This window comes from Phycodurus eques, chromosome 5 (genome assembly GCF_024500275.1).
Source record: "Phycodurus eques isolate BA_2022a chromosome 5, UOR_Pequ_1.1, whole genome shotgun sequence".
Taxonomy (NCBI): Eukaryota; Metazoa; Chordata; class Actinopteri; order Syngnathiformes; family Syngnathidae; genus Phycodurus; species Phycodurus eques.
The window spans coordinates 31,125,526-31,141,848 of record NC_084529.1 but is presented as its reverse complement, the minus strand read 5'-3'; the positions used below and the strand labels follow the sequence as shown (position 1 = coordinate 31,141,848).

The 16,323-nt window shown below is 43.0% G+C and overlaps 1 protein-coding gene across 14 annotated transcripts in view; it reads right to left on the bottom strand.

Moving 5' to 3' along the window:
• Window positions 1-1,541: 1,541 nt before the first annotated feature.
• The window catches only part of LOC133402489 (cyclic nucleotide-gated cation channel beta-1-like), a 31,238-nt gene continuing 16,456 nt past the window's right edge, over window positions 1,542-16,323 (bottom strand). For 8 of the 14 annotated variants that reach the window (XM_061676270.1, XM_061676269.1, XM_061676272.1 and 5 more), the window contains 16 exons: window positions 15,927-16,086; window positions 13,250-13,360; window positions 13,026-13,180; window positions 12,753-12,956; window positions 12,376-12,584; window positions 12,186-12,236; window positions 10,308-10,394; window positions 10,161-10,225; window positions 8,791-8,913; window positions 8,525-8,666; window positions 8,258-8,417; window positions 7,666-7,763; window positions 7,452-7,535; window positions 6,565-6,911; window positions 3,209-3,407; window positions 1,542-2,555 (listed from right to left, as the gene is read on the bottom strand). In XM_061676270.1, coding sequence (XP_061532254.1) covers window positions 2,451-2,555; window positions 3,209-3,407; window positions 6,565-6,911; window positions 7,452-7,535; window positions 7,666-7,763; window positions 8,258-8,417; window positions 8,525-8,666; window positions 8,791-8,913; window positions 10,161-10,225; window positions 10,308-10,394; window positions 12,186-12,236; window positions 12,376-12,584; window positions 12,753-12,956; window positions 13,026-13,180; window positions 13,250-13,360; window positions 15,927-16,086 — 2,300 coding nt within the window. In that variant the 3' untranslated portion in view covers window positions 1,542-2,450. The other 6 variants (XM_061676274.1, XM_061676279.1, XM_061676273.1 and 3 more) reach the window with 6 other exon arrangements.

Sequence of the window (16,323 nt, the reverse complement as noted above, 5' to 3'; positions counted from 1 at the left end):
GTGACGTCACGCGGTGTGTGTGTGGGGGGGGGGGGGTTACTCGTAATAATAAATATATTAAAAACAAAATAAATAAATGTTTTAATTTGAAACAAGAGTCAATTTTAAAAATGTGAAATCATTGGGGCTAGGACAACTACCTCACAATTCAGAGGTAGGGGGTTCGAATCCGGACTCTGGCCTTCCTGTGTGTGGACGGGGGATTGTTTTTCTTCCTCCCACGTTCCGAATAATAACAACAAAAATAATAAAATCAAATAAAACATGCGTTGTTAGGTTGTTGTGAAATTGTGAGGTTCAATGAAGACTCCACCAGTGATTCCCAAGCAGCGTGCCGTCACACATTCGTTGGTTGACATTTGTGTTTGAACTCCAGTTGTACAGATGAGGCAAGGCGACCTCGACAAAATATTTGCGGCTTGGACGCACATAGCTCGGCTCAAAATTTTGTCATACCAATGTGAAAATGATTCCACTCATGTTGCGTTTCTGAGCATGAATCAATGATGTTTTCCTGAAAAGTACTCGTTAGAGGGGTCCAGAAGTCGCTAAATATAGCAACTAAATGGCTAAGTTGGCAACGCAGACTGCTGTGGTAAACCAGCTTAAACTAAATGAGTAGTGAGTAAACGAGTCTTTGCCGTGGACGTCGGCAGCCAGCGACGCGCGTTGAACTATGGAAGCCTCTAAAACAAAACCGACTATACCAATATTTAAAATAAACAAAAATGTTCTGACAAACAATTTGGAATTAATAGATAAGATCGCGACTTGTCAATTTACATGTCCTTTGACCACCAGAGGCAATTTCCCTTTCTCTGGCCTCCAGGCCCTGCTCCCAAAAAATATTTGTTTACATAGATCATTCGCCAATTTCACATTTTCCGCACGCGTGCTGGAGCCTATCCCAGCTATCTTCGGGCAAGAGACGGGGTACACCCTGAACTGGTCGCCAGTCAATCGCAGCGCACAATAAACAAACAACCACTTGCGCTCTAACCAGTCGTCCGCTGTGCCGTGCGGCATTAACCCTTATAAATGTTATTATAAGTAATTTTGCCAACTGAGTGTCCATCTGGTCGTGTCTTACTTCTGTGACGCGAAAGGTCGAAACAGTTCAGTTTAGTCAACGTTACCTTGATGTGGTTAAGTGATTCTGGGAATTTACTCTGGCGTGTTTTGTAAAAGCAAAGTCAAACCAATGAAACCACACTGGCAACCACAGACAGGCCACGTTCTCTGTACACTACAATGACTGGAAACAGTATTTCCCCCAATACATGGATTTTCTGCTGCAACTTGGGTCACACAGGACATGGGAAACTTATAAGATACCAACCTAACCTTTTTAACACCAAAAGCAAGTCGTAATACATGTATTTAAATATAGATTAAAACCTAGAGAACAATGGTGTCGTATCAATGAATTTGTGTTTCAAATTAAAACAATAGTGGTTTGCAGTCTCAGTCACATGGCAATTGTTGGAATGACAGCCGGACAATTGAGCCTAATTATGTATTTAATTAGAATGTAAGACAGACATCATTATGATATACATACAACATATGAATGATACGGTGATTATGAATCCATTTAATGCAGCCTGCACAAACATGCATACACTCCAATGAGAAACAATATTAATTTGACTGATTGTAAACTGCTTTAAACTGGTCTGTGGTTGTATTAATAATCAAAGCAGCTATATAATTAATGTTCACAATAGAGCTCCATTAACATGGACATTCAAAGAACAATCATTAATGTTATATAACAAATCAAACAAAATGAACAGTATGAATATCTCACAGCTTCATTTTGTATGGGGAAGGTATGTTCATATACATTTTTAAAACACCTTTACTTGCTTTTGAGCATCATCTAGGAAAATAAAACCTCAACAGTGTAAGCTATTGACATCAGCACAAAGTCAAAGTAAGGCAAACTGAATTTACAAAAAAAATGTAAACATTTATCGTTCAACAACAGCAAAAACAAATGCCTTTTTGGAGGTTGTGTGAAGACAATTCAATTCGGTTTTGTTCATAATGTTATGACCAAACAATGATACAGCTCAGCGAAGTAGACGTCGGAGCACGTTTAAAGCAAAGTTGAGCCAGCTCGTCTATAGCTGAGAGCTCAGATCACACACAAGCCAGCAGATCAATATGCGATATCGTAAATAGGATATGACATACTTTCTTTCCTTATGTAAGTCCTTTATCTTTACCCCTCCGGCATGCCATCAGCTGTAAGTCATAAGACCCTCAAAGTTGACCTTTGTGTGCACCAGCATATCATTTCCTTCTTCCCGTACGATGACTTAACAAACAGTTCTTTTTACTGTCACACCTTCTACCCACCTTCCTCCTCCTCCTCCTCCTCCTCACCTATGCCCTCCTGCCTAAGATCCATTGGCAGCATGCCCTCCGTGAGGGAAAGCGACGAGTCAGTTGTCATTGAAGCAGGCAATGGTGGAGAGAAACGTGGCGGAGCTGGCGGGAGTGGCTGAGGGCGTGGAGACGAGGGATGGCAAAGGAGACCAGATGGAGGCCTGGAAGAGAGCAGAGAAAGCGTTTCAAATTGCGGCCTCCACTCTAATAGACACTCAAGTAATTGCGGGGTGTATTTACCGCTTCAATAAATAAACAGTGTACCTCAATTAGACACCTTCTTTTTATACCTCAGGAACAAAAAACAGACCATTCATGCTTCTATAGTCTTCATTAGGATTGCAGATGAGTCGTCGCACCTGATTTTAGGCAAGAGGTGAAGTACCGTACACCCTGGACTAGTCGCCAGGCATCACAAGGCACAAACAACCACTGGAAAGTTAGTTTGCAATGAACCTAACATGCACGTTTTACCTGGAGATAACCCATGCAAGCACGAGGACAAAATGCAAATTCCACACAGCAAAGCTGGAGCTGAGATTCAAACCCGAGCCTCTGAACTGTGGCCCACTAGTACACCATGCTGCCTGGCAGTAGCACTAGTTGGCTGCTGTTATCCTTACTGTCTTCTGATCAACTGTACCGGCATGTGTTGTGGTAGATGTCATTACCTCAGCACATCGTACATTATGCAAATAAATGTAATTAACAACGGGCTTGAATCATTTGGAGTGAGTCAAAATAATACAATACACAAAATGACTTGAATATACGCCCCCATCAACGACATGAAGAACACGGTACGTGTGCTCACCCGCAGCGAGACGCTAGACTTGTTGGTCTTCTCTCTGACTTGAGCCATGGCTCCTTTGAGTCCAGTGGACTTCTCGGTCATCTCCAGGGCCGCTCTCAGCAGTTTGGGAGTCTCGGGTCTGACAGGGCTGACCTGGACCTGGGCAGGCTCCTTGGCTTCTTCTTTGGGTTCAGGTTTCTTCCCTTTCGTGAGCATCTTCCTGTGAGGAAAGGATGAGAAGAGAACTTGCAAGAAGCACATATGACTTATAGAAGAGGGAAAAAGCTGGCGTTTTTATGTACCACTTATATTGGGATCTTAATCGGGCTCTTAATCAATTGATCAAAATTTGAAATCTTTTAGAATCAGAATCATTTTTATTTGCCAAGTATGTCAAAAACACACAAGGAACTTCTTTCAGTTAGTTGGAGCTGCTCTCGTACAACAAAAGACAGTCACTGTGATAAAATATACTTTTAGGACATCAAAACACACTACAGAGAGTCATCGATCAATGGAAGATTACCAGTAATATGGTAATACTGATACAATGACAGTTGTCCAAAGGATGCAGAGTCCTCAATTTAGAGCGGTTTGAAGTGACTAAGACATGTAGCGTGATAATCTGGTGGAGTGATAATTGTGCAAATAGTGCAGAGTCCTCAAGAAATGTAAGCAGTTTAAAGCGACTAGTAGTGCGATAATCTGGAACAGTGACAATTGTGCAAATGGTGCAGATAGTTCTCAAGCACATGAGTGGCCAGTATTGGTCAACAACAGATATGCAAATAGTGCAGAGTGACGAGACTACGACGGTGACAGCACAAATAATGTAGTAGTAGTGTGTCAACAGAGATATGCAAACTTGGCAGCATGTTACAATGGAATTGTAAGTCAACTCTTTAAGTGGTTGATGGCAAGCTGTTGGAATGTCTGCTGGTTTTAGTTTGCATTGTTGGATAGTGCCCACCTCAGGGAAGGAGCTACAAAAGGTGGTGACCAGGATGAGGAGGGACCAAGAGGATTTTGCATGCTCGTCTTAGTTCTGACAGCATGCAAGTCCTCAAAGGTTGGTAGGGGAATACTGACGATTTTGTCTTTTTTTTTTTTGTAGCAGCACCAAACCAGGCTGTAATGGATGAACACAGGACTGATTCAATGACTGCTGTGTAAAACTGCCTTAGCAGCTACTCTAGCAGGGCGCGATTCCTGAAAAGCTGCAGGAAGAACATCCTCTGCCGGGCCTTTTTGAAAATGGAGTAGGTGTTGGTCTCCCACTTTAGGTCCTGAGAGACCGTAATTCCCAGGAACTTGAAGGTCTTGACGGTTGACACAGGGCAGCATGAGGGACAGCTGCGGCGAAGGATGCCTCCTGAAGTCCATGATCATCTCTACCGTCTTGAGCGTGTTCAGCTCCAGGTCGTGTCGGCCGCACCAAAGCTCCAGCCGCTCCATTTCCTGTCGATATGCAGACTGGTCACTGTTTTTGATGAGGCCGATAACTGTCGCGTCATCTGCAAACTTCAGGAGTTGGAAAGCCGGATGGGTTTAAGTGCAGTTGTTCTTGGAGAGAGAGAAGAGGAAATGAGAGGGGACACATCCTTGGGGGGCCCCAGTGCTAATTGTGCGCGTGGATGAGGTGCTGTCCGCTAGCATCACCTGCTGTGTTCTGCCATTCAGGAAACTGTAAATCCACCGGCAGATGCCAGGTGAGACGCTGAGCTGGACAAGCTTGGAGGAGAGGAGTTCAGGGATGATGGTGTTGAACACAAACAGGATCTTCGCGTAGGTCCCTGCGCCATAGAGGTTTTGAAGTTGAAGTCCCATGTTGACTGTGTCATCCACAGACTAGTTTGCTCGGGAGGCAAACTGCAGCGGGTCAAGCAGGGGTCCTGTGGCGCTCGAGGTGCTCCAGCACGAGGTGTTTAAAGGACTTCATGACCGCAGATGTCAGGGCGACAGGCCTGTAGTCATTCAGACCAGAGATTGAAGGTTTCTTGGGGACTGGGTTGATGGTGGAGTGTTAGAAACAGGATGGTACTTCACATAGCTCCAGGGATCTGTGTAAAGACTGGAGTGAGCTGGCAGACAAGATCGGGACACAAGGTCTAGGCTTTATTAATCTTGTGTTGTTTGAAGATACGTCTCACATCCTGTTTGTGGATGGTCAACGCAGAAGGGGGAGTCAGAGGTGTGATGGTGGTCGTCGGTGGTGCGGCTAGGTGGGCGTGGTGTGTGAAAGGTATTCAAATCGTCAGCCAGTCCTTTATTGTTCTCCGCTTGAGGGGATGATCGCTTGCTGTTAGCTAGCGATTGTAATCCATGCCAGACTGATGCAGAGTCATTAGCAGGCAACTGGTTTTCCAGCTTTCTGCATAATTTCTTCTTGCGATGTTAATTTCCTTTGTCATCAGATTTCTGGCCGGATTGTACAGGGCTCTGTCCCCACTCCAATAGGCGTCCTCTTTAGCTTGGCGAAGTTGGCAAAGTTTAGCAGTGAACCACGGCTTGTTGTTATTTACAGTCCGAAATGTCTTTGTTGGTACACACACATCTTCGCAGAAACTGCAGTGCAGCGTTCGTGTTAGCCTGGGGGGGATGTAAACGCCGGCAAGAATGGATGGCGCAAACTCACGTGGCGGGTACCGAGCAGAATGACTTACAGCTCAAAAACAGCGACTCCAAGTCCGGCTGCAGTGTGTGTTGAGCTCCGTGACGTCGGTTCACCATTTTTCGTTGATATAGAACCATATTCCGGCACCTTTTGTTTTCCCCGATAGCTCCATATCACGGTACACTCAGTGAAGTTGGAAGCCGGGAAGAATTACGGCGCCATCGTCGATGCGTTCACAAAGCCACGGGCCGGCAGAACATCCTAAGTCTTTACTGGTCTTTGCGAGAAGATGAAGCTCGTCCATTTTGTCGGGTAGAGAGCGCAGATTTGTGAGGTGAATTGACGGGAGCAGCATTTGAAATCCTCACTGTCAGAGCTTAATTTGCACTCCGGCAGGCTTCCCTCTGTGGCGTCACCTTCGCTTCCTCCTCCACCATGCTCCATAGACCGCAGCTGCTCCACCGGTAAGTAACTCACAGAATGTAAGTTGAGTGTAAGTAAGTTGCGTGACGTCTCCAAAGACGAATGAAAAGTACAAAAACATAGACAGTACTAGAGAGCGCGTTACCGAGGCGACCAATTAGGTAATTGTAAAACAGTTCCAACAACTTATTGGGAACAGTTCGGGTATGCAATTTTCTGTTACGTCGGTGACCAACTTCCTATTATTTTCCATTGTCACTTCCTCTAACTGTACTGTAATAGACAGTCGTCCAAAAACGTTTGTCCATTAGGCCATGAAAAAAAGCCACCTATCGCCTACCTGGCTTTCTTGCGCAGCAGTTTCTTGGATTCGGGATAATGGACCAGAATCTCGTTCAGGTCTTTCTTGTCCAGGATGAAGAGATTGGCAAAGCCGTGAGCGATGACATTTGCAGTGCGCCTGTTGCCCCCGCCCACTGCAAGCAGACTGCCAATCCAAGAGAGGCAAATGGATCTTAAAGATGAATACACACTTGGAACCTTTAATGCACATTGAAAAAATCTTTGCCTAATCTCGCCAAAGACCGAGCCGGCGCTGAGAGAGACGAAAACCGTCTTCCCATCTGGTCCTCCGACCACCTGCACCTCCCCTGCCTTGATGATGTACATCTCCCGACCGACCTCTCCCTGAGGAGGACGACAGTCAGAAGAAAATGATGAAAAAAATTAAACAGTTGAAATTTAATACCGGGTGACCTGAGAAATGGGGTGCACCCTGGACTTTTTTTTTGCCAATCATGCCTTTTTTTTTTGCCAATCATGGGATTGACGCATAGTACAGGCAGACAACCATTCCCAATTGAGTTTGTTTGTTTGTCATTTGTGCAAAACAAAATTTGTGTTTTTTAAAATCTGTTTCCTGAATTATAATTATTCTTTGGGTGTGTCAAATGTTATTTTTAGTGTAAAAATGGACGACGGCATGTAAATAGCTAGTTTAAACACTGCTGGCATGAAGGGTGAATTGGCTAAAATCGACAGCAATGTGGCCTTATTTTATCAAATAATCTTGCGCATCAATCTTTGCATCACAGATATTGGGAATTTTATTGAAGACGTTATTTGCTACTATTTCAATGGAATAAAACGTGGTTGAAAATGTCATTTCTTGAACATGTGCATTTTTTGCCCATGCGTCCAGACTTGGGGAATCGCTGTATACTGCACCTTTTTGCAGACGTAATCCCCTGGCAGGTAGACAACTGAGCGCAGGCTTTTTAACATATCAAAGATCATCTGTTGGTCACAGCCCTGTCAAAAAGAAGGACAATTACGCTGAACTTGAGTGTAAGTTGGTCTGTTGCTGGTGCATGGTATCTATTTTTTTCTTTTCTCCAGATGATACGCGACCATGAATATAATCAAACTGAAAGCCGTCTACCTGAAAGAGAGGGACCTTGCTGACAATGGAGTAGTTGACATCTATTGCAATGTCCAGACGCATCTTATCTGGTAACTGAGTCAGCAGTTCCTGTTCATCTTGCATGGCGGACAGGACATTGGAACATCTATTAGTATCTGACCACCGTAGCTGATGACATCATACGTACATGCATCGACAGGCCAAAAACATGAAGTATACCTGCATCATCGAAAAAGATTTCAAACTCTGCTTTCACAAATTTATTAATTCTGTGTTGACTGGCACTATTAGAGAGGTATTCGTTTAGCATGTTAATCATTGTTGTAGTATTCGGAGGTGTAGAACTATACTGCATCGTACTGAAAGCTATTTCTAATATTTTTGCTGCATTAGAGGGTGAAACTATAAGACACTTTTCTCACATGTCCTGCTTAAGGATATTTGGCTCTCTTTACATTTTTAAAACAATGATTATTTAATGCAAGGAAGATAATACCGATCTGTTGAGAATCAAGTAATGCTACACCTAATGTAGCAACAAAGAGCACGGCTTCAATAAAGGCAGGCAGTGGAAAATAGTTCATGCTAGTCGAAGGTCTCATTTCCTTACCCAGCATGCCTTGTGATTGCCAAGTGTAGTTGTACCAGGTTTTGACTCTGTTCTGGACATCTTTTGGGATGCGATATGAAGACATGTACTTAATGGTGTTGTCCATACAGGTGCGGTAGTATGTCTGACTAGCTGTGGCCGCACCAACTACGTCACGCATCTGAGCGAGAGAGGGAGAGAGAAAGAAAAAAAAAAGCCTTCATTTTGTACTTTTATGTTACTACATTGTTATCATCATTCTTTTTGTTTTTCTTTTCTTAAACCTACCTGCCCAATCATGATAGAAAAGGCAAAGACTCCCACAAAGTAGTTGATGAGCTGGAAGATGATCTCGAACAGGGTAGTGGGGTCTGGCAACCCCCCGATTGTGATGAGGGTCTTTACCGCAAAGTAGTAACAACGAATGTAACTGTGGCAAAAAAGACATTGACAGAAAACAGAACGGGGATTACATGAACTTGATTTGATCCTGTTTGAATTGCTGTCTGTCATCGACGAAGCCAAATAAAACACGCAACGCCTGTTTCGCCAACCTGTTGCCCTTGCCGTCGTACACCCACTTGGTGGAGCCCAGCCCTTTGTAGGCAGAGCCCCAGTAGTAGAGGCAGGCGTTGCAGTGAAGACAATACAGAAGATAGGTTGTGGTCCGAATCACCCTGAAATACAACAGAGAATACAAAAGGTGAGGATCAAGATCAGCTGTGCGATAAAAGACGCACACTGCCTTGTGTTGCATTGCTATCGCTTAAGGCAGAGATTCCCAACCTCTGTAATTATGATTGATTGACTCAAATAATGTATATTTCTTCAGATATCAATGTCATTGACGCACAGTGACAACTTAGCAAAACAACTAAATGCTCTTCCACTAGATGTCAGAAGGTACATGCTGTACTTAACCAGTGTATCCACTTTTTGTGACATTTGCGTTCGGTGGTGTGCGGTGAAATTTCTCTGATGTCAAATATGTGCCTTGGCACAATAAAGTCTGGGAAACATTGGTTTAATGTACACTATTAACGCATCAGCCATCAGTATTGTGCAGGTATGTTTAGGTATTACACATTATGAGCATTTTGACTTATTGGTTTTTTTTTTGGTCTATTTTATTACATAATGTTTTAACAAGTGGCTGTTCCGCTCTTATTGTTTTGACTGACATCATAAAGCTTGTCGTTACTTTGTTTTAATGACCCAACAAATGTATGTTATGAACAAATGGAGAAATCTGAGTTGATGATTGACAATACACATCGCTTTTTACGAAACCAAGTCTGATTGGCGCAAAACCTGGCTCGGTTAATTCACAAATTGGAACTCAATGCAAAATACTACACATAAATGTTAATGTCATGTCGGATCCTTACTAACATTTACTTTATGTGCGCACATGTACAACATACAGTGATAACTGTTCTAATTACAGTTTAATATGTGCTGCTAATTCCATCTAAAAACTTTTAAAAAATGTTGATACTCATTTACTTACAATGTAGCCAGCCATCCATTTTGTATCCTGTTTAACGTCTAAACTGGCATAGGGCGTCAGGGGACTGGTCACCAATTCCGGGGCACATACTGTATAGCGACCATTCACACTCACATTCATACTGTCACTGAGTGGGAAGTGAACACACGCTGCCTGCACGCAGCATTTCGCACAAGCCAGGTGAGTTACCCACGACACTGTTCGTGACTTTTTTTCCTCACGTTTATTTGTATTCCTTCATATGTACGGAGACTGCTTACAAAAGTTCCCATCTATATTGATCGTTTCGGAATTGTTTTACATATTGTGGTAATATCAGTATCGGTAATATCGACTGATTGAACATGACTGGAGGAGGAGGATTAGGTACTGCTGAAGCGAAGAAGAGGAGTCAACCAGATCAAGACAGCTCACCTGTAGACATAGGCTTTGGTCAAGATGGCCTCTAAACGCTCATTGAACTCAAAGAATGAGTTGATCTGGTGTGCATTGGCAGAAAACATGATTACTTTAGTGCTATTGATACGCATAAGGAGTTTTCATTCAAAGGAAAATGCTCACCTTGAGTAACCGAGGCAGGCGTAGAAGAGGATTGATGCCAGTTTTGAAATAGAAGAGCTCCAACGGAACAAGGCTGGCCACATCAAACTGAAATACGGACAGTAAATGCTCACCGATCAGTTATTTCGTGGTTAGGGTTGACATCGTCAAATTTCAAAATTGGAAACAAGATGCAGACGTGAAGTTAAGAATGTCCATCCATCCTTTCTCCACACAGCTTATTCTGTTCAAGGGGGTGGGAAACTGGAGCCTATCCCATGTCACGGGAGGAAACCGGGGAACCCTAAGAAAACCCACGCAGGCACAGGCAGAACATGCGAACTCCACACAGGTGAGGCCGGATTTGAACCCGGGTCCTCAGAACTGTGAAGCCGATGTGCTAACCAGTCGACCACCATGCTGCCTCTCAGTTTTCAGAGATATTTAAACTTGTTATTACATTTGACAGTTGACATCTATCAGCCTGGAAGAAACATGGAGAAAACATGGAACAGTGGTGAACCTTCCCAGGAGTGGCCGGCCTACAGAGATTACCCCAAGAGAACGGCAATGACTCATCATGGAGGCCAGGACAACTTGTAAAGAACTGCAGGCCTCCCTTGCCTCAGTAAAGGGCAGTGTTCATGACACAACAATAAGGAAGCGACTGGGGAAAAATGGCATCCATGGCAGAGGTTCAAGGCCAAAACCACTGCTGACTTGTCTTACTTTAGCCAAAAAACATCTGAATGATTCCGAAGACTTTTGGGAGAATATTATATGGACTGACGGGATGAAAGTTGAGCTTTTTGGAAGGGGTGTGTCTTGTTATATCTGGCATAAATGTAGCACAGCATTTCAGAAAAAGAACATCATACCAACAGTCAAACATGGTGGTGGTAGTGTGATGTTCTTGGGCTGTTTGCTCCTTCGGGACCTGGACGACTTGCTGTGATTGCTGGAACCATGAATTCTGCTCTTTAACAGAAGGAGAATGTTCAGCCATCAGTTCGTGACCTCAAGCTGAAGCGGGATAACGATCCAAAACACACCAGCAAGTCAACTTCTCAATGGCTTGAAAAACCAAAAGAAAGGTTTTGGAGTTGCCTCGTCAAAGTCCAGACTTGAATCGGATTGAAATGCAGTGGAACGACCTTAAAAGGCCGTTCATGCTAAAAAATAAATAAATAAAATAAAATGTTGCTGAATTCTGCAAGGAAGAGGAGGCCAAAATATCTCCACAGAGATGTGAAAGACTCATTGGCAGCTCTAGAAAATTCTGATTCCTGATTTTGTGGGTTTTTTTTTAGCTGGAAGCCCAAATGATGAAAAAATAAACAAATAAATACTTGAAATTTTTTAGATTGTGGGCCCCGAATCCATAACCTATGAAAGTTTAACTTTTTGAATGTAATTATGGAAATAAAGAAACTTTTCCATGATATAACATTTTTTGGAGAAAGGGTCTGTGTGTGTGTGTGTATATATATATATATATATATATATATATATATATATATATTTTTTTTTTTTTTTTATTTTTTTTATTTTATGTTTTTATTTATTTATTTATTTCAATTAAAGAACCAGATGAAAACACAATTCACAAATAAACCAAAGTAGTAAATCCATCCATCAGTCCACACATTCATCCATACACTTAACTATTCCACTCTTTCCCATTAGGGTTGTGGCAAAGAAGTTAATGTTAAAAAAATAAACAATCTTCTGTAATTCAAATAAAAAATATCAGAATTTTAATACAGTATTTATAGAATTCCTCAGTATAAATTCTTATTAATACTTTGTAGACATTTACTGGAAATGTTCATATCTACATACATATACAGACAACTGCCAAAACCTATTATTACAAGTGACTAAACATATAACACTCACCTTGAAACGTTTTGTTTTCACGTAATTTTTTCTCATTTCTTTTGTGTCACACTGGGAAGAAAATACAACATATACGATTACAATTTCCCAAGGTTGACTCAGAATGTATGTAAAAAAAATTTTTTTTTAAAAAGACAAAAATAGAATCTGCACCATGAGATAGGAATCAATTATGGAATATTGCACTCACAACAATGTCCCCTCCGCGGACAAACTGCAGGCGTGGTTGGAAGACAGTGATGTCCAGGATGTAAATAAGGTCACAAAGGTAGTCGGTCAGCAGCCAGTAGTAAATATTGGCTGGCGTCTGGTAGGGGAAGGCCCAACGCAGTGGGATGAACCACACGCTCCAATTCCATGCCAAACACACCAAGAACATCCACAGCACGTACATCAAGTCTGGGAAAAGACATACACGAGAGAGGGACGCTGAGAGACCATAATGACGTCACAAAACAGTAGGATCTTATCTTTGGAATTTTGGCCCATGCTAAGCCAGAGCATCCTACGACTGCATAGAGGCGCATTGCTGGTGGAAACAAAGGAGGGAAAGGAGGGTCTTCTCACTGGTGAAGGGGTCAATGCTGGTGGGGAAGCGGTAGCGCGCATAGCCTCGTGCCCGTCGGGGGGATTTCACCTGGCGGTCGGACTTCTCCTCCTCTGCCTCACTCTCGGCTTTTCCACTCGAAAGACCAGGGAGCTCTTCGGCATCCTCCTTGTCCGCAGGCTGAATAGCAGGAGCAGGCTGCGGCGCTGGGGCCTTTGGAGGAGCTGGCGACACAGGACATGGGGAGGAGTGTTATCTATATCCACTGTAGATATGAAAACAATGTCACTCACAGGGGGTGATGCCGTCCTCATCGGAGCTGTCAGGATCTATGAGTTTCTCTTTTGCTCTCTCCGTCCTCTCTTTAAACATGCGGACGAGCTCCTGAAGACGCTCATTGACCGCCGTGTTGGTCTGACTGGCGGATGATGACGGACGTTCTCGCGAGCTTCCAAATAAAGACGCAAGTCATCAAAGGGGTGCGGGTTCCGTATGCGTGTGGCTGTACGGTACTCACGGGTCATCGGTGCTGCGGATGCTGGACTGGCTGGGCCAGGCTCTGACAGGGATGCTTGCTTCCTCATCATCGTCATCTTCACTTTGAGATTGCCGCGGCCTACTGTTATAACTACGAATAGTTTGAGACAGGTCTGTTACTCTTTCACAGTTACAAATGACACTGTTGCAAATGACACTGTGATGGATGCACACAGGAGGTAGGGGACAGCATGAAGTGGCTGCAGTATAATGGACCCTGGAACCAGATAGATTATTCATGAAAGGTCTTACACCTTTGTCCGGATAGTCCTACGATTTCCTTCACTAGTGTTGGGCATGGTTGCAGCAAGGAAATATCCAGAGACAAAAATCAAGGGGATAAGAGGAAAAAAAAGGAAAAAAAAACAACAACTCCGTCACATGTAGTCAACACATTGATGCGGCCAGAATGTAAGGCTGATGCATCCATTTATTGACTTTTGCCTCTTTATGCTGACAGACAGTCGCTAAAATCACACTGACTTTGACACAACCACAACAAATGACAACAGCAAAAGAAAAAAGCTTTCCAACTCATTTTAACATCACATTAAACCAAATTGTGTTCTGCAAAGACCAGAGTGTCACATTGTCCTTAACATATTTGTTTTAAAGTTATTTTGTGTACATCCTGTGTGCACGCATGCACACACACACAAACCCAATGGGATCTGCAGGACACTGAAACCAAAGACAGCAATTTATAAACAAGGAAAATGTGAACCACTTCGTTACAAAACAATGCTGATTCATTCTTGAATGAAATTGCAATTGATTTGCTTATCCTCAGATTGTGGACAGAAATGTTTCACATCCAGACAAGGAAGCAGTGATGCAAGGACGTGCAGTCAGGAGAGGAGAGGCATCATGAAGACGGAAACATTCACAAACATTACACAAATATTGATATAGATTGTTTTCATCCAGTAATGTCCAACATTTGGTAGTCATATTTGCTGAAATTGCATCTTTCCTGTTCAAACAAATACATAGGCAAAACACAAATTGCAGCAGCCTCACCTAAAATTGTGGAATGCATCACTAACGCAGATGAGAAGGTTTGTAATTAATTGGCGTCTCCAATATAACGTTTACAGACACTCGCTCGGTGTTGTTGTGTGTGGGTCCCCTGCCCACATAAGAGAGAAACTGGAAAGTGAGTTGTTTAATAAACACACGATGGGCGGCGTGGCGCAGAGGGAATGCCTACCCCCTTCGACCAGAGGGGCATCGGTTCCTATCCATGCCCGAGCGATTGTCATTGTTGTGTCCATGGGCAAGACACTTAACCCGCATCGCCTACGAATGAATGTGGTTGGATGTTTGGTGGTGGTCGGAGGGGCCGTAGGCGCAGAATGGCAGCCACGCTTTCGTCAGACTGCCCTCGGCCAGTTGTGGCTACATAAGTAGCTCACCACCACCAGGGTGTGACTGAGGAGTGAATGAATAATGCATGAAATTGTAAAGGGTCTTTGAGTGCTTCGAAAAGCGCTCTTTAAAGGTAATGCATTATTAATTATTACTATTATGAACACAGCGACACAAGTTGTTCAGATAGTAGCTGACTACAGTAGCGAACATATTTGATTGACAGGTGAGGGTCTCATCTCCAGAGACTTCAGCGGACACACCCACACAGTCCTGCAGCTCGAGGGCGGGGCTTAATTTTCCTGATTTTAGAGTCTTATTTTACATGGATGGTGATATTTTATTATTTTTTATTATTATTCATTTGATCTTCTTTTTTTAATTCATTGAAATTTAGCAAACATTCTTCTCTGTGGCGTGTCAACTTTACAAGACATGTTTTGGTTCCCATACAGACACTTTAAATATCTGCGTTAAAAATCCGGTCAGAAAATAACAGTTTACCAGTTTGTAATGTCAGACCGCTAACTCAACAGCAAATGTGCCACTCGGTTTGACTCAAAAATGTGAAAATCTGACCCTATTGATAAAGTCAGATTGGCCAAAAAAAAACATTTTTTTTTAAAACTTTTTTTTAAATTTAAAACTGACAATTGTCAGCGCCTCATTAGCCATGATCCTCACAGCACGTCACTGCAGTGATGTATCCATGTGAAGCTACGTTTCATGACAGACATGCATTGAAGGTGTGCGTGTGTCTATAGTTCACTGCAGGGCTTATTACAGTCAACAAACATAGAGAACAGACAGCTACAATTCAAACAATCCATGCGCCCTTCTTACTCGTTATCTCCTTTGCCGCCGATGCAAAGAAGCACATTCAGTGCACTCATTAGAGACGGTGAACATTTAAAACAAAACAAACAAAAGAAATCTTGCATTGCAGTTATAGACCGTAGTTCCTCAAATAGTGGCTATATGTGGGGAGAGGATAAAAAACATATAAACAAATAGTTATGATTTATTATCGTGTCCGTTATAGTACCCGATCTTCTCTCGAACTACATACCAGCTGCTGCTGGATATTGTTATTGCTTTTTGTCCACTCTCAAACTGCAGGCTATCGGGTGTTAACGCATGACAAAACTGACAAACAGAGCAGGTTGGGGGAAAAAAAAATTAAAAAAAAATAAAAAAAAGACTTGCTTGCTGCTTTCAGTTGATGTCCTCCGCCACTATTGAGTAAATACAGACTTTAACGCAATTATTTTGTTGTCTGCAATGCACACCTTTGTCGACCTCCTGTCGGGGTCACAGGGACAGTCAGGGTTGTTAGTTTGGGGTCCTGAGGGGTGAGGAGTTCTTCCCGTTCGCCCTCCCCGGCTCGCTCGCTGTGCGAGTCGACATCCTCAACATTGACAGCTGGACGGAGGCTGAGTCGTGAACTCTCTGTGGAAGTTTACGGGGGCAAGTGACACGTGGTATGTTAAAAAGAGAGCGACGAGGTAGGAAAGCTACACAGAGAAAAATATAACACACAAATGCATGCAGCGTAGCAGGTCACAAGCAGAGCTGGTGGGGCTTAGAAAAGGACATAATACTTGAGGACCTCTGATTTAGACCATCTATAAGTGGATCCTGATAGCTCATCTCATAAACTAATCAGTCTGAGTCATCTGGCAAAGC